We start from the raw sequence: 13,439 nt of genomic DNA, 5'->3' as shown, positions 1-13,439 counted from the left end.
AGAAGTTGTCAAAATAGGCTGGAGATGTAACCTAGTGGCAGAATACTTGCTTATCATGCACAAGGCCCTAGATTTGACCTACAGCATCACAAACACATAAACAAAATGCAAGCAACCAAACAAATGATTAACAAAAGCAAAAAAAAAAGTTCATAGAGTTGAAACATTTGACTTAAGTTTAGTAAGACAGCATAAAAACTTCATATTGTATACATAATAATATACGGAAATAACATGAAATTCTACATTCTATGAACCTTAGTCTTTGTGAACACTTAGTCTTTAAAAGTATTTAATAGTTAGAAACACAGATGTAATTTAGATTTAATATTTAGAACAGATGACATATCTGAAAGTAGCTTTATTGGGGGTGTTTAATGTAATACAAATCAAGAAAAAATTTAAAACTTACTGTTACTTGGTAAATCAACTGTATATTACTAGGAAATAGAGTTAAATTTATAATTTTACCCCTTCTCAGTAATATGGGATAGTAATATTTGTGCAGAATTTTCAAAAATATATCTGATGTTTAAAATTATAAATATGATTTAAGAGTACATCTTTCATTTAGTTACAATTTCCTGGATATGTTAGGTATTTTTGTATTATCGTAAACTCAACACAGATAGCAATGAGGATAGAAATGAGAACATATACCTAAAGGAAATATCTCAAATGGGCAGATAAATATCTTCAGGAAAAATATTTTTGCTTTTTATGTTTATTGTCAAGAACATTGAGTTGGTTAGGTATTAACTTTTATTTCCAACAAAGACATCCTTCGTTGACTGACAGATCACATGAAATTCTTGTAATGAAATGACAGCCTAGATGGATAACTCTATACAAATACACAGAGTAATTACATTACAACACATTGAAACGCTCACATTGTGAACAGACATTCAAATCCAGAAGAACTCTTGTACATAAATTTAATTCCACGTGTTAACAATAGTTCTACTTATTGTGCAGACAGCACTGTGATGGAGTCGTCAATATTTAATTTTTACGTGATCAACGGTGAGAATTACGACAGATGAAGACAATGAATGAGAGACATCAGATCAGCTTTGATCCCATTATTAAGAAATCCATATAGAATTGGATTCAGACAGCAAGACATCATGCCAAGTAGATGACACACACAATACACCAGCTTGAAGTGTCTATTTGAAATAAGGTTGTCGTTGAAGTCAGTCACCACGTGGAACAGGTGCAGAGGCATCCAGCTCACCGCGAACACCAAGATCAGGATGGTCAGTCGGTAGAAGACGCTGCGAGACCTCTTTTGGATCCTGGTCACGGAACGTTTGACTCTCACCTCATGAGCATCTGAGTTCTCTTCGGGTTTCATTTCAAAGCAGGTCGGGACCCCGGGGATGAACTTGCTGGAGGAAGAAAGCTGGCTTCTTGCGGAGCCCGAGTGTTCTGCAAGGGCTGGAGAATGCTTCTCCCTGGACGGCCTGGCCGGAGCAGGCAACACGCAGGCGGTCTTCTTGCTGTATCGTCTCCTGTGCTTTTTGATGAAGGAGTAACTCCACTTGTGGCCGCTGGAGACTTTGGCCTGATTGCCACTCTTTCTGGACGGATGCAGCGTTAAGTTGATCATCTCTTTTTCTTCCAGTCTGTGTTCTTTATTGGACAATCCACAACTGACACTCCTGCACACACTGGTGTGACTTACAGTGAGACAAACCAAGGGCAGAATATACTGGACGAGCAATAAGGAGATGGTGAAGGCGATTCTGTAGGAATCAGACGGCCACGACTCCACACATAAGTACTTGCTGCTCAGCAGTGCTGAACCGAACGTCTCCCGAAGTTCCACCAGACTGTGAAACACTGGAAGCGGGGAGCAGATGGCGAAACCCAGTGTCCACACGGTGGCGATGAGGAAGTAGCCATGGTTCGCGGTCAGATTGTTAGATACAGGATGCTTGATCATGTGATACCTGACGATGGCAATCGATATCAAAATTAAAGTGGAAACCAGAACGGACACACACTGCAGGAAAGGCATAACGTGGCACATAACTTTGCCAAACATCCACTGATCCAGCAGGACAGAGGTCAGTGTGAAAGGTGAGCAAAACAACACAACCAAGATATCCGAGAAGGCTAAGTTTCCTATGAGAAAGTTGACAGTCGTCTTCTGGCTGCGCTTTTTCATCACCGCCATCAAAATCAGGAGATTTCCCATAAAGCCAAGGAGACTTACAAATGTATAGAGCCCAATGAGAAAGTACTGGAAGTCATCGACACTGCTTCTGTAGTCATCCCAGACTGGGAAATCAGAATTCCGAGCAGCACCAGTGCTGTTCTCCGCAATCAGAGTCTTGTTATCATACTCCTTGAGCTCTAAATCCATATTAAAATCCTGCTTGGAATAAAGGACACCTGTTAACAACTCAGAAAAAAATTACATGAGTACTAAAACTTAATCCACTCAGAGAGAAACTATATTTTAGAATTTGGGCCCCATTATTTTGTTCCTCTAAGAAGATTTAGAAAGGTCTTTTTTGCTTGGTTGCATGTTGTCGTTCAAACTCAACCAATAACAATGACTGCACATTTAAGGTTATCACCAGTTTTATACTGTGCGCACTTGTACTAATGTGGAAGACTTTGCTTTTACATTTGTGTGGGAAATATTATGAGCAAAGAGCAAGGCGATAAGAACCTCACAACATCATTTTAATAGTTCATGACTGGGGCTGGGAATATGGCCTAGTGGCAAGAGTGCTTGCCTCCTACACATGAAGCTCTTGGTTCGATTCCACAGCACCACATATATGGAAAACGGCCAGAAGGGGCGCTGTGGTTCAGGTGGCAGAGTGCTGGCCTTGAGCGGGAAGAAGCCAGGGATGGTGCTCAGGCCCTGAGTCCAAGGCCCAGGAATGGCCAAAAAAAAAAAAAAAAAAAAATAGTTCATGACTAATATTCTATAGTGAAAATTACCTGGTCACAGGTATCCGTTCTTTTCTACATGAATCAAGGGCAAACTGAAAGTTATCTAACTAATGTATTACTTAGTCTACGAAATTGGACATAATCTCCTTTGATTAGTGCCATTGTAATGGCAACATTTGATTTTGGTACCCTGGGCATTGTACATATGTTTATTTGAATTAGGGAAGGAACAGGTATAATAAAAATGGCGAGACAAAGGACAAAGGGTGAACAAAAGCAACAGTGATACTTACAAGACAATATGTTGCAGTATGTTCAACTTGGTTGGGGGGAAAAATTGTGGGGGAAAGCAGGAGAAAAATGAGGGAGGGGGTAACAAGTTTGACAAGAAATGTACTCACTACCTTACCTGTGTAACCGTAACCCCTCTGTATATCACCTTGACAATAAAATTAAATTATAAAAAATGGCTCCAGTTGACTTTATTTACTTACAAGTAATGTTTAAGAACAATTTGTTGGTTCTTCACCAAAATACCAATCAGAAAGGTCACTACTGCAGGTGTTAAATTAATATTTAAAAGAGATTGAAAATTTTAAACAAGAATCCAGTAACTTAAATCTGTCAATTTTCTTAAGCATAGAACATTACCCCAGGTTGTAAGTATATACACTTGGTATCCAATATATGTTTACCAAGCTGAAAATACAATGCACTGTGTGCTGGTGACTTAAAATGTAATCTTAGCTACTTAGGAGACCGAGATCCAGAGAATTGTGGTTTAAAACCATCCTGGAAAGAAAAGTCAAAGAAACTCCATCTCCAAAAATAAATACACCCCTTCACGCACGCACACACACACACACACACACACACACATACACACACACAAAATAATCTGGAAGTATAGCTCAAGTGGAAGAGCACAAGCTGAATAAGCAAACTGAATGTGAATTCCTAAGTTCAGCCACTCCCCCTTAGTACCATCACTAAATTGATGAAACACTGAAGTGCCCATAGAATATTCATAACAGACAAAAGGGATTTCTTCCTCTGTGCAGTAAAAGCAAACATTTCCCTTTTCTTAAAAAAATAAAAATTTCCTACAGAAAACTCAAGGTAGCAAATGACAATTCTAATGAATAGACATCTCTATAGGGATCTCTTTATACTTAGTTATAAAAGCACTTTTGCTACCTATCAATATGTATATGTTTATTTCTATATCTATAATTGAAAAGTTACATTTAAAACTTTAAAAGTGACATGTGTACTTAAACATGTAGTCAACAATGTCATCTTCAATTTATGAAGGACCTAAAGATTCTGTTTTTGCTTTATTTTATTTTATTTTTTGCTAGTCCTGGGGCTTCAACTCAGGGCCTGAGCACTGTCCATGGCTTCTTTTTGCTCAAGGCTAGCACTCTACCACTTGAGCCACAGCGCCACTTCTGGCTCTTTTCTGTACATGTGGTGCTGAGGAATCGAACCAGGGCTTCATGTATATGGGGCGAGCACTTTACCACTAGGCCATATTCCCAGCCCGACCTAAAGATTCTGGTCCCATCAATTTACACATAGAAAAGTCTTTCATGTGGAGATTCATCTTAAATAAATTAACTTCAGTTTAACATACAATTAGTTAAAACTAGTATCACAGGTACTTAGAATCTGCTTAGTACTTAGACTTGGAGGTAGTTACACTCTTCACTCGGGACCACAAGTTAGCTCAAAGCAGGATAGAACCTGACATCGCTTCCTCAATTATGCCCCTGTCTGCTTTGCTCTGAGTTTCTCAATCTGGCAGTCACCTTGGAGTCTAGAACTCATAGGAATCCATATCCTAACCTTTACAATAAGGGACTGAAATGACCACAAACAACAGCAAGCTTTTCAGGAAGGAGAATTCCCCCAAACAAAGGCAAGCACCTCTAAAGACAAGGTTGTGCCATGAGTTGCACAAGTCATTATCTCATGGGGACTAGACTTTTTCCCCTCAAGTGGTAATGGAGATCAAAACGTCTAGGCAACCCCTTTGTACCCAGCACTGAGATAATGGTCAGTCATGACAATCTGACTAGAACTGCTTTGTTATGAACACCTCTCACCCTTGCTAGAGAGGTCTAATCCTAAAGCTCTGCCAGTACAGTGAAGATGAACTAAGTGCTTAGCTCCCCTCTGCTCATGATGAACTAATGCCTTCTTCTGTTCTCCACTGCTGTCCCTCTCTTTAATCAGTGAGTGTCTGCCCTGACATGTTGGCACCCCCAGAGCTGGCCCTCTTGTCTAGGACTCTGGTTGAAATAAGAGTCTAGTCATCTTATTTTTAACAGATTTTACTACTGATCACTTGGTAATGGAAATCCACATGTTAATTGCATTCCTGTTAAGATAGATATAGCCAAACATCTCAGCTAACATTGGTGTGCAATCCACGTGGGTACTGCTTCTGGAGGACAAGGGTGACTGGTACAAAAGTGACTTGCAGTGCCTCCTGACTCATTCACCTTATGACTAGACAATCGCTTCCCTGGAAATCCCGTGGATAGCTGAGTTGGCTTCTAATGAAAGCAGCTTTGATTATTGATTCTGCTTAATTTCCTGATTCTGATGATCCTCTGGCTTGAGTTATCTTATTCATTATCATGTGTTACAAATAGCACAGGCTATTTGTGACTGTGTTCTTGCTTAACTGTTATTTTGACTCCTTCCCTTCTTTTCTTCCTCCTTGCATTCTTCCTCCTCTCCATCTTTCCCTTCCCTTTTTATTTTCTCCTCCTTTACTTTCATACTTGTTCCCTTCCCCTCTTTTCATTTCTTTCCCTTCCCTTCCCTCCCTCCCTCCCTCTCTCTCCTTCCCCTCCTCCTTTCCCTCTATTCTTCCTTCATTCTTTCCTTTCATTTAAAGTAAGGTCTCCATATGTAGCCAAAGATGGTCTTGAACTCACTATGTAGCCTAGATTGGTCTCCATCCTTCTACCTAAAACCTCCTGAGTGATGAAACTACAAGTATGTATCACCATGCCTGGCTCTCATTTACTATGTTGAATCAATTTTTTCCTCCTAACTTTGTAGTAGGTGGTTGTTACTAATTGATTTTTTTCTCCCTCTACTATCAAGGTAAGGACAAGAGAGAAACAGGGTAACATTTGTACATTTGCTTTGTGTTTCTTCAGATACAAGGCTCATTCTGAGTAAAATTGCTCCACAGAATTTTCTGAAAAGAAATATAGTTAAATTTGTGGCAATGAAACAATGTGGTTTTTAGTCTAAAATTCAGATTATCTCCAAGATAATCAATTCCATTCTAACTGGAGATAAGAGGAAAGTTTAATTAATTTCATGGTAGGGAGGTACATTAAGCATAATAGATACCAAGTCAATTTTTGTTCATAACCATCTTGAAAGCAGTTTAATGTCCTCGGTTTTAAAATAACAAATGAATCACCCTGGAAATACTCATAACGTAGTATATATGTGATAGATACATGCTTTCTTATGTATATGTCTATATGGCATTACTGAAATTAGAGAATTTTTTAAATGGCCAAAAAGTGCAATGTGCAGAAACTTATGCATACAAAAATGATGGTCTAACACTTTTAACCTTTTAAATTGGATGTGTTCTTTAATAAAATTAACATATAACCAACAGGAAGCTCAAATTTCAAACAATATCACATATTTTTATTCAACTAAAAAAGAAACATGGAAGATTTCAGAGTTGGTAAACTTCTTCTGTTTTAAATATAGGAGCATAAACTATTTAATTTATTAAATAATAAAAGGTACTGATTCCTTAGTTATTGGAGGAAGAAAATGTTATCCTAAGTAATCACTGGCAAGTGAGCAAAAATTGAGAATAATATCTTTCCCTTCTTAAGTCATTTAAGTATTTTAAGAAAGTAGATAATTTATATGTAGTTTAAAAGAGTTCCTTTCATTAATGAATAGCTAAATAAAATTATTTGCTCCTTCCTTCCTCTTCTCATTCAATAAGTTTTATTGACCTGCTGACATGCCATGTTCTGCTCTGCTTTGGTGGTATAAAAATAACCAATACACTGTAATGTGGACTGAGCTTTCTATGAGGGATTAATTCAAAGTGATGTGGTAGCTGCAGACTGACTGCAAAGCTGCAAGTGGAGGCTGAATGAGTGAGTGGCATTCTTATGACTCTAATGAGCTACTCAATTCAGTAGAGCAGACAGCATTGCACTGTTGCTGAGTATAATGAACACTTAAGTTTCAATTGATAGACTGACTAGATGATACTTTCTTCTGTGTCTTCTTTCTTGTAGCATTCATTCATCCATCCATTCATTCATTTGTTTTATTTTGGTGTTAATGTGTAGTTAACTTTCTCCTAGCCCCATCCCATCAACCTACCAGATAAACATAAACACACATAACATGTAAAGTATTCTGCACAAAGCAAGCACTCTGTCAGTCTTAGCCTCAAGGCATGATTTCTCCTCATCACTGAATTCTGGAGATCATCATGAAGATGGGGTGGATTTGATATTCAGTTTCCTTAAAAGGGTCTTCTTGTCAGGAGCCAGTGGCTCACACCTGTGATCCTAGCTATTTGAGAGACTGAGATCTGAGGTTCATAGTTCAAATCGAACCTAGGCAGTAAAGTCCATGAGACTCTTAACTCTAATTAACCACCCAAAAGCCAAAAGTAGAGCTATGATGCAAGTGGTAGAATGCCAGCCTTGAGTGAAAAAGTTAAGGGATAGCACCTAGGCCCTGAGTGCAAGCCCCAAGTATCAGCACACACACAGAGAAGTATCTTCTGGTAGTGGGGAAAGAACAGGGGGAACAAAATCATCCAGTAAGATTTAAGCCATCACTTTGAAAGTTAGAAGTCTAAACTAGAGGAATTACTTTCAAATTTAAAGAAAGAAAAGGAAAGGAAGGAAGGAAGACACAAAGGAATTTTCCCCCTTAAACTTACCCTTTTCACTTCTTTTTTTCTTCCTGGAAAATAAAAGACAAACAAACACGGTTAACAAACCTACAATAAAAATGTTTCAAAATGTTTCAAAATCTGTTTCAACAAGTACTATAATGAACCCTGTACAGTATATGCAGCACATGTGTTCTCTAAGTAATGAAGGCCATGTCATATGAGAACTTGACTTCATCTTGCATTACTATAGGAATTATGAAGTAGAACCAAAGAGAGAGGGTTTTAACAATGGAAAATAGAAATAATATTTCAGAGAAAAAATCTGATACAGAATGTGAACCCTTTCTTACACACCCAGTTCCTACATGTATTTCTTTCTTGCGCTTTGCAGCTGTAATTACTGCCTAAAACAGTTCCCAGCTAAAACACTGAACTTTAATTCTCTGAGTTTAAAAAAGAGGAGAAAACCTTTCATTGGTCAGGGATAACTTTAATAAATCAATTTGTAAACATTTATTGTAATTTCCTCATATACTGATCTGTCATCTGACCCCTAGACAAATGAAATCTTTTCAATTAAGTTTTAAACATCTTAAGAGAATAAATAGTCCTTTAAAAGAATAACATGAGGATCTACAGAGAACTGGTTTGTGGATTTAATTAGTTTATTTGTTTAGATGATTTTCTGTCTTAGAAAAATGCGTATTATCTTTCTCTCAAAAGATGCCAATCACACAAAATAATAAAGCTAACACTGTACCAATGATAAGTCATCAATTCTGCTGTGATCTTGAAACCATGGCAAAATTCCATGTTCCCGAATATTCACACGGTTTGTTCTTAAAGCTAGAATCTGGTAGCATTGGAAATGGACAGAGAAATACAGCTCTGCTGGGCTAACCAACACCCACCTTTTTGAATTCTAACCACACAGTTTCTCTTCCTTTGGGAACCTGAAATTTCCAATTGCATCCAGGCTGCAAAATGCCACTGAAAGAATCTCAAGTCGTTTCCGTGGACAGTGACAAATTCTTTGGGGGGGGCAGAGGAGGGGGCTTTGCTGTAATGTCTCTTGCAGCATAAAAAGGTCTGCAAAGTTGGGGCTAAGAATTTCTTTTCTTCTGGGATGCAGGTGTGTGGCAAGGCTGCTGGCTCGCGTTACCTGGGAGGCCACCTTGCAAATGGGAGCGCGAGCCAGGAGCGCAGCGGCCCCCTGGGTCTCCGCCAGCCTCGGGACAGCAGGACAGTTGGACAGGCAGAGTGGCGCCCCGTGGCCGAGCCCCTGTCCCCGACACACCTGGGTTACCACAGACAACCAGCTCCGGCACCCCTCGGGCTACGATATCCCCAGCCTAGATCACCCCATCGAGCTGCACCTGGAGCTCGCCCAGGCGACGGGGGGCTCCCCATCCACCCCTCCCCAAAGCCAGAAGACACCGGCGCAAGTCCCAGACCTTCTCCCGGGGTCCCGCCGGCGCCGGCTCCACCTCGGGTGAGTTGGGGGACTCGAGGGACCTGCCGGGGCAGAGAAGAATCCAACCCGATCCCCCTCCGCTCTCCTTTCAGGCGTGACCACTGCCTGCCCCCACCCCTACCCCCCAACCCCTAGGTTCCCAGCCAGGCTGCCTGCAGCTCCCCATCCCAGCCCTGGCGGAGCCCGCCTGGCTTCAGCACCACGGACAGGGGTGCGGCTCCAGGGGGGGCCCTAAGCGCACTGGCCACCCCCACCAGGACGCGCCCGATCCCCTCTCAGGGCCATCCGAAGCTCAAGGGGGGGCAGCAGGGAGGCCTGTACCTCGGGGCGCCCCGGCCGCTGCCGGCTCCTCGGCGCGGTGGCTTCGGCACTGGGCGGCGACGGCGGCGACAGGACGCGACCCGAGGCGGGCGGAGGGGAGGAGGGGGCGGGCGGGGGAGACTGGAGGGCTCGGGAGGCGCCTGGGGAACACGTGACTCCTCCGAGGGACACCCCCCTCCCCACAGAGACCCTGCTCCCGGGAGTCTGCTCCGCTCCAGCGTCCCCCAAGGGCCGAAGCCAGGGTACCCCAGCTCCTACCCCTGCTGCTCTCTCGGGTCTGGCGGGAGCCCCGCTACCCAGGTGCCTGGTTGCAGACTCAAGTTAACTTGGCCCGGGGAGGAGATCCTTGTCTCGGAGCTCCCGTGATCCGCGTGGGTGTGGGCGCCCCGCGTATCAGCTTCGACTTTCTGAGTGAGCGCTTCAAGGCCGGGGGAGATCTCTTTGTTCTGGGGGAGAAGGGGTGGCACAGAAACAAAAGCGAGTCAGAACCCAGCTCTGTAGAGGAGCATCTTCCTGATGGGAGGGAGACGTGGTCTAGGTGGAGGGGTAGGGAGGACAGAGTGGGCCCGAACGCCACGCGGGACGTGCCCACCGACGTGGGCGTGGGTGGGTGTGGGCGATCGGTGGGGAGCTGCGGGGGGGTGAGATGCGAAGTAACAAGAAAAAAAGAAGATGAAGGGGCGAAGAGAGTGGTCGTTGGGCAAAGGTACCAACAAACCAACCAACAAGCCAGCCATCAACTCTGCAGCCCACAAGCAGGCAAACCAAAATTGTGCCAGGCTTCTGATCTCAACACAGCGCGATTCCCACTCCGGGTGTTTTTCAAATCTGCATTAGGTTTGCCCTGCTTTTAAACTCATCATTAGCCAGCAGACACTTTAGGCATGTGAGTGGGTGTGCGGGGGGGGGGGGGCAGGCAGGGAGAGAGGAGAGGAAGAGGGAGGGAAGGGAGAGGGGTAGGAAGTACAGCATGACAAGAGGTGTATTCTACGAACCACCATGTGGCAACCCTGGTGTCTCTGAGTACAACCGTGTTGGCCCGGCACTCTGGTAGCTGAAGCTGCCTTTCATAGGACCGTTACAACTTGCAAATGTCACATCTGGGGCAGCCATGGCTCGCCATCCCCCCCTCCCCCAGGGGTCAGATGATTCTTGTACCCCCGTTCTGCTAATTTAACACTCAATACTCCAGGGATCTAGATAGCTTGGCCTCCTTTCACCAGCTAGGGAGCAACCCAAGAAGGCCTAAGTGCATTGTGAAAGTAAGTTACTATTCTTATTCCTCTTTGCTTTATCTCAGATACATCAAGCTTTCCACAGTGGCTAAACACAAAGGGCATTTTGGTCTGACCCGTGGAGTCTAGGCTGGGAGAAAGGATGGAGGCACCCACAGGAAAGACTTTGAGAAAACAAGCGCTTAAACTTAGACTTTAACTTCAACGACTGTACAGTTAATGTAACTGCCGCAGAAACTCCTGCCTTTAAGGGTGCTAATAATGGAGATGCATTGTACTCATAAACTGACATATTATATTGACACCCTTTGATACAACTACTTAAAATGTTTTTTCAATCCCATTTTTTCCCATCCCCTGTACACACTTAAAACAGCTTCTAATGCAACCCACAGAGATTACCTTCAAACACCAATGGATATCATATGCTATTGCATACTGGAAAATGCAACATAAGTATCTTGGTTTTCACCACAATTTTGTTTCCTTTTGACAAGAGGAAACTTTAGGTTGGAGACAAGGTCATTGTTAAAAGTACTGAAAATAAAATGCCCAGATAGTTTCTGGTAACCTGCCCATTTTCTTTTCCCAGAGAACCATAAACATGCATGTCTCAAAAAAGGGAGGTGACATTCCTTATTTAAATTCCCATCTACAGTATTAAGGACACACAGTGACCAAATGAGTAAGAATCTTTTTTTTTTAAGTATTAGTCAAGTGAAAAAGGTCAAGCATATGCTGCATACAGAGATAGCATAAAGGATTCAAGAGAGTAGTAGCTCATCAGTCTTGCATAGCAGTCACGTAGAGGAAGTGCAGCCCCTGGCACTAGAATGTTAAAGTCCATCTCTGCACTCTGTAGTTTCCCTTCTCGCTATTTTGAAAGTGCTCCCTTGGGAAATTAAGTGGATTTTTATTCATATTGCAAAATTAGCCTGGCTGTTTCCCAGTTTTCATGATTCCTTACAGGTTAAGAGAAAAGGTTTATTGGTAGAGGTAAAAATTATAGACCATTAGGGACTCCTAAGACAAATTATTCAACAATCATGCCTGGGGTATTATTGTGTCGAGAAACATGCCTGGTGTTTTGGTTAAGGTTATTGTTCTATTTTGATACAATCTCAAAGGATACATGGTTCTGATCTATTACAGGAATGACAGGGTAAGTAGAGAAAACAACATTACTAGACATATTTTTTCCTCTAAGAATATTTGCTGGTATTCATTAAAAGTAAATATTCTATGTCCCCTCTTTTTAGGGGATACTGAGGACTGAACACAGACTTGTTGCATGCTAGGCAAGTAATCTACCACTACAGCCACTCTGCCTGTCATATGGCATGATCAATAGAACTAGCTCATTTGCATTATCTTTTTGTTGCTGTTGTTTTGTTTTATTTTTGGCTGGTCATAGGGCTTGAACTCAGGGCCTGAGCACTGTCCCTGAGCTCTTTTGCTCAGGGCTAGTGCTCTAACATTTTGAGCCTCAGCTCCTCTGCCTAAATGCATTATCTTTATGTAAAAACTTTATGTAAAAACAGTGACTTAATTCCAGAGAGATTAAACAATTCTCTTTTGGAAGTAAATTTCCCACATTTAAACACACACATATGTGTGTGATAAATGTGCACATATTTGTACTTATATGATCATATATCACATACATATGTGTGTGATGGACAGGTCAAACACCTGAGTTTTTAATCAGGTTTTATCCCAAATTAGCAGTGTGGCTTTACTGAAACGTATTTTGTCAGGGGTGCGATATCAAGGGGAGCAAGGGCAGACAAATGGAGAGAGAAAGGGAACTACCTTCATAATATTTGGATCCAGGTAACTTGAGGAGATGGGCGGGATTGAGGCAGATGGAGAAAACGTGATGGACACTGACCAAGATGCATCGTACTCATGAATTGAAGTGTTGACTTGAAACTACTTTGTACAACTACTTAAAGATAATAATAAATAAAAATTTAAAAAGTACAGCTTTAGACAAGGAACTTTATCTGTTGATCTTTACTTTCTTAGTCTGTAAAAGGATATTTTAAATAACCGACCTAAAACCTCTTATCGCTGTGAAAATCTATGATATTATTCATCATCACACACCCATTACAGATACCTGTGTAGAAAAGCAGTACTTTTGCCAGGCACTGGCGGCTCAAACCTGGCATCCTAGCTACTCAGGAGGTTAAGATATGAGGATTATAGTTCAAAGCTAACCCAGGCAGGAAAGTCCATAAGATTCTTAGCTCTGGTTAACCATCAGAAAACCAGAAGTGTAACTGTGGCTCAAAGTGGTAAAGTGCTAGCCTTGAGCAAGAAGAGCTCAGGGACAGTGTCTAGGCTCTGAGTTCAATCCCCATGATCAAAAAAAAAAAAAATAAGAAAAACAGTACTTATGTATCTTTAGAAAAAGTTGATAGTCACAGATACTGTTTGTCTCACATCCATTGTAGGAAGAAAGAAAAGCAGGCACAACAAATCAGGAAAAAAGAGAAAAAAGAAGAAACAGACTTGATTGTTTTCTCTTACAATTGGCATGTCCTCTTTTATGTCTTCTTTTAATAGCTATACA

The 13,439-nt window shown here is 41.8% G+C and overlaps 1 protein-coding gene across 2 annotated transcripts; it reads right to left on the bottom strand.

Annotated features, from left to right (window-relative positions):
* Window positions 1-753: 753 nt before the first annotated feature.
* Npy5r (neuropeptide Y receptor Y5) lies at window positions 754-9,656 on the bottom strand. 2 transcript variants are annotated; one of them, XM_048330715.1, is made up of 3 exons: window positions 9,627-9,656; window positions 7,877-7,899; window positions 754-2,383 (listed from the first exon to the last, which is right to left on the bottom strand). In XM_048330715.1, the coding sequence occupies exon 3, from the start codon at window positions 2,372-2,374 to the stop codon at window positions 1,034-1,036; it is 1,341 nt and encodes a 446-aa protein (XP_048186672.1). In that variant the 5' UTR covers window positions 2,375-2,383; window positions 7,877-7,899; window positions 9,627-9,656; the 3' UTR covers window positions 754-1,033. The 2 variants fall into 2 exon arrangements, with proteins under 2 accessions (XP_048186672.1, XP_048186671.1); XM_048330714.1 differs by lacking the exon at window positions 9,627-9,656 and adding an exon at window positions 8,743-8,860.
* Window positions 9,657-13,439: the final 3,783 nt, after the last annotated feature.

The sequence above is a fragment of the Perognathus longimembris genome, chromosome 21, assembly GCF_023159225.1.
Source record: "Perognathus longimembris pacificus isolate PPM17 chromosome 21, ASM2315922v1, whole genome shotgun sequence".
NCBI lineage: Eukaryota > Metazoa > Chordata > Mammalia > Rodentia > Heteromyidae > Perognathus > Perognathus longimembris.
The sequence above is the reverse complement of the archived record's forward strand: the minus strand, read 5'-3'. Positions and strand labels throughout refer to the sequence as shown.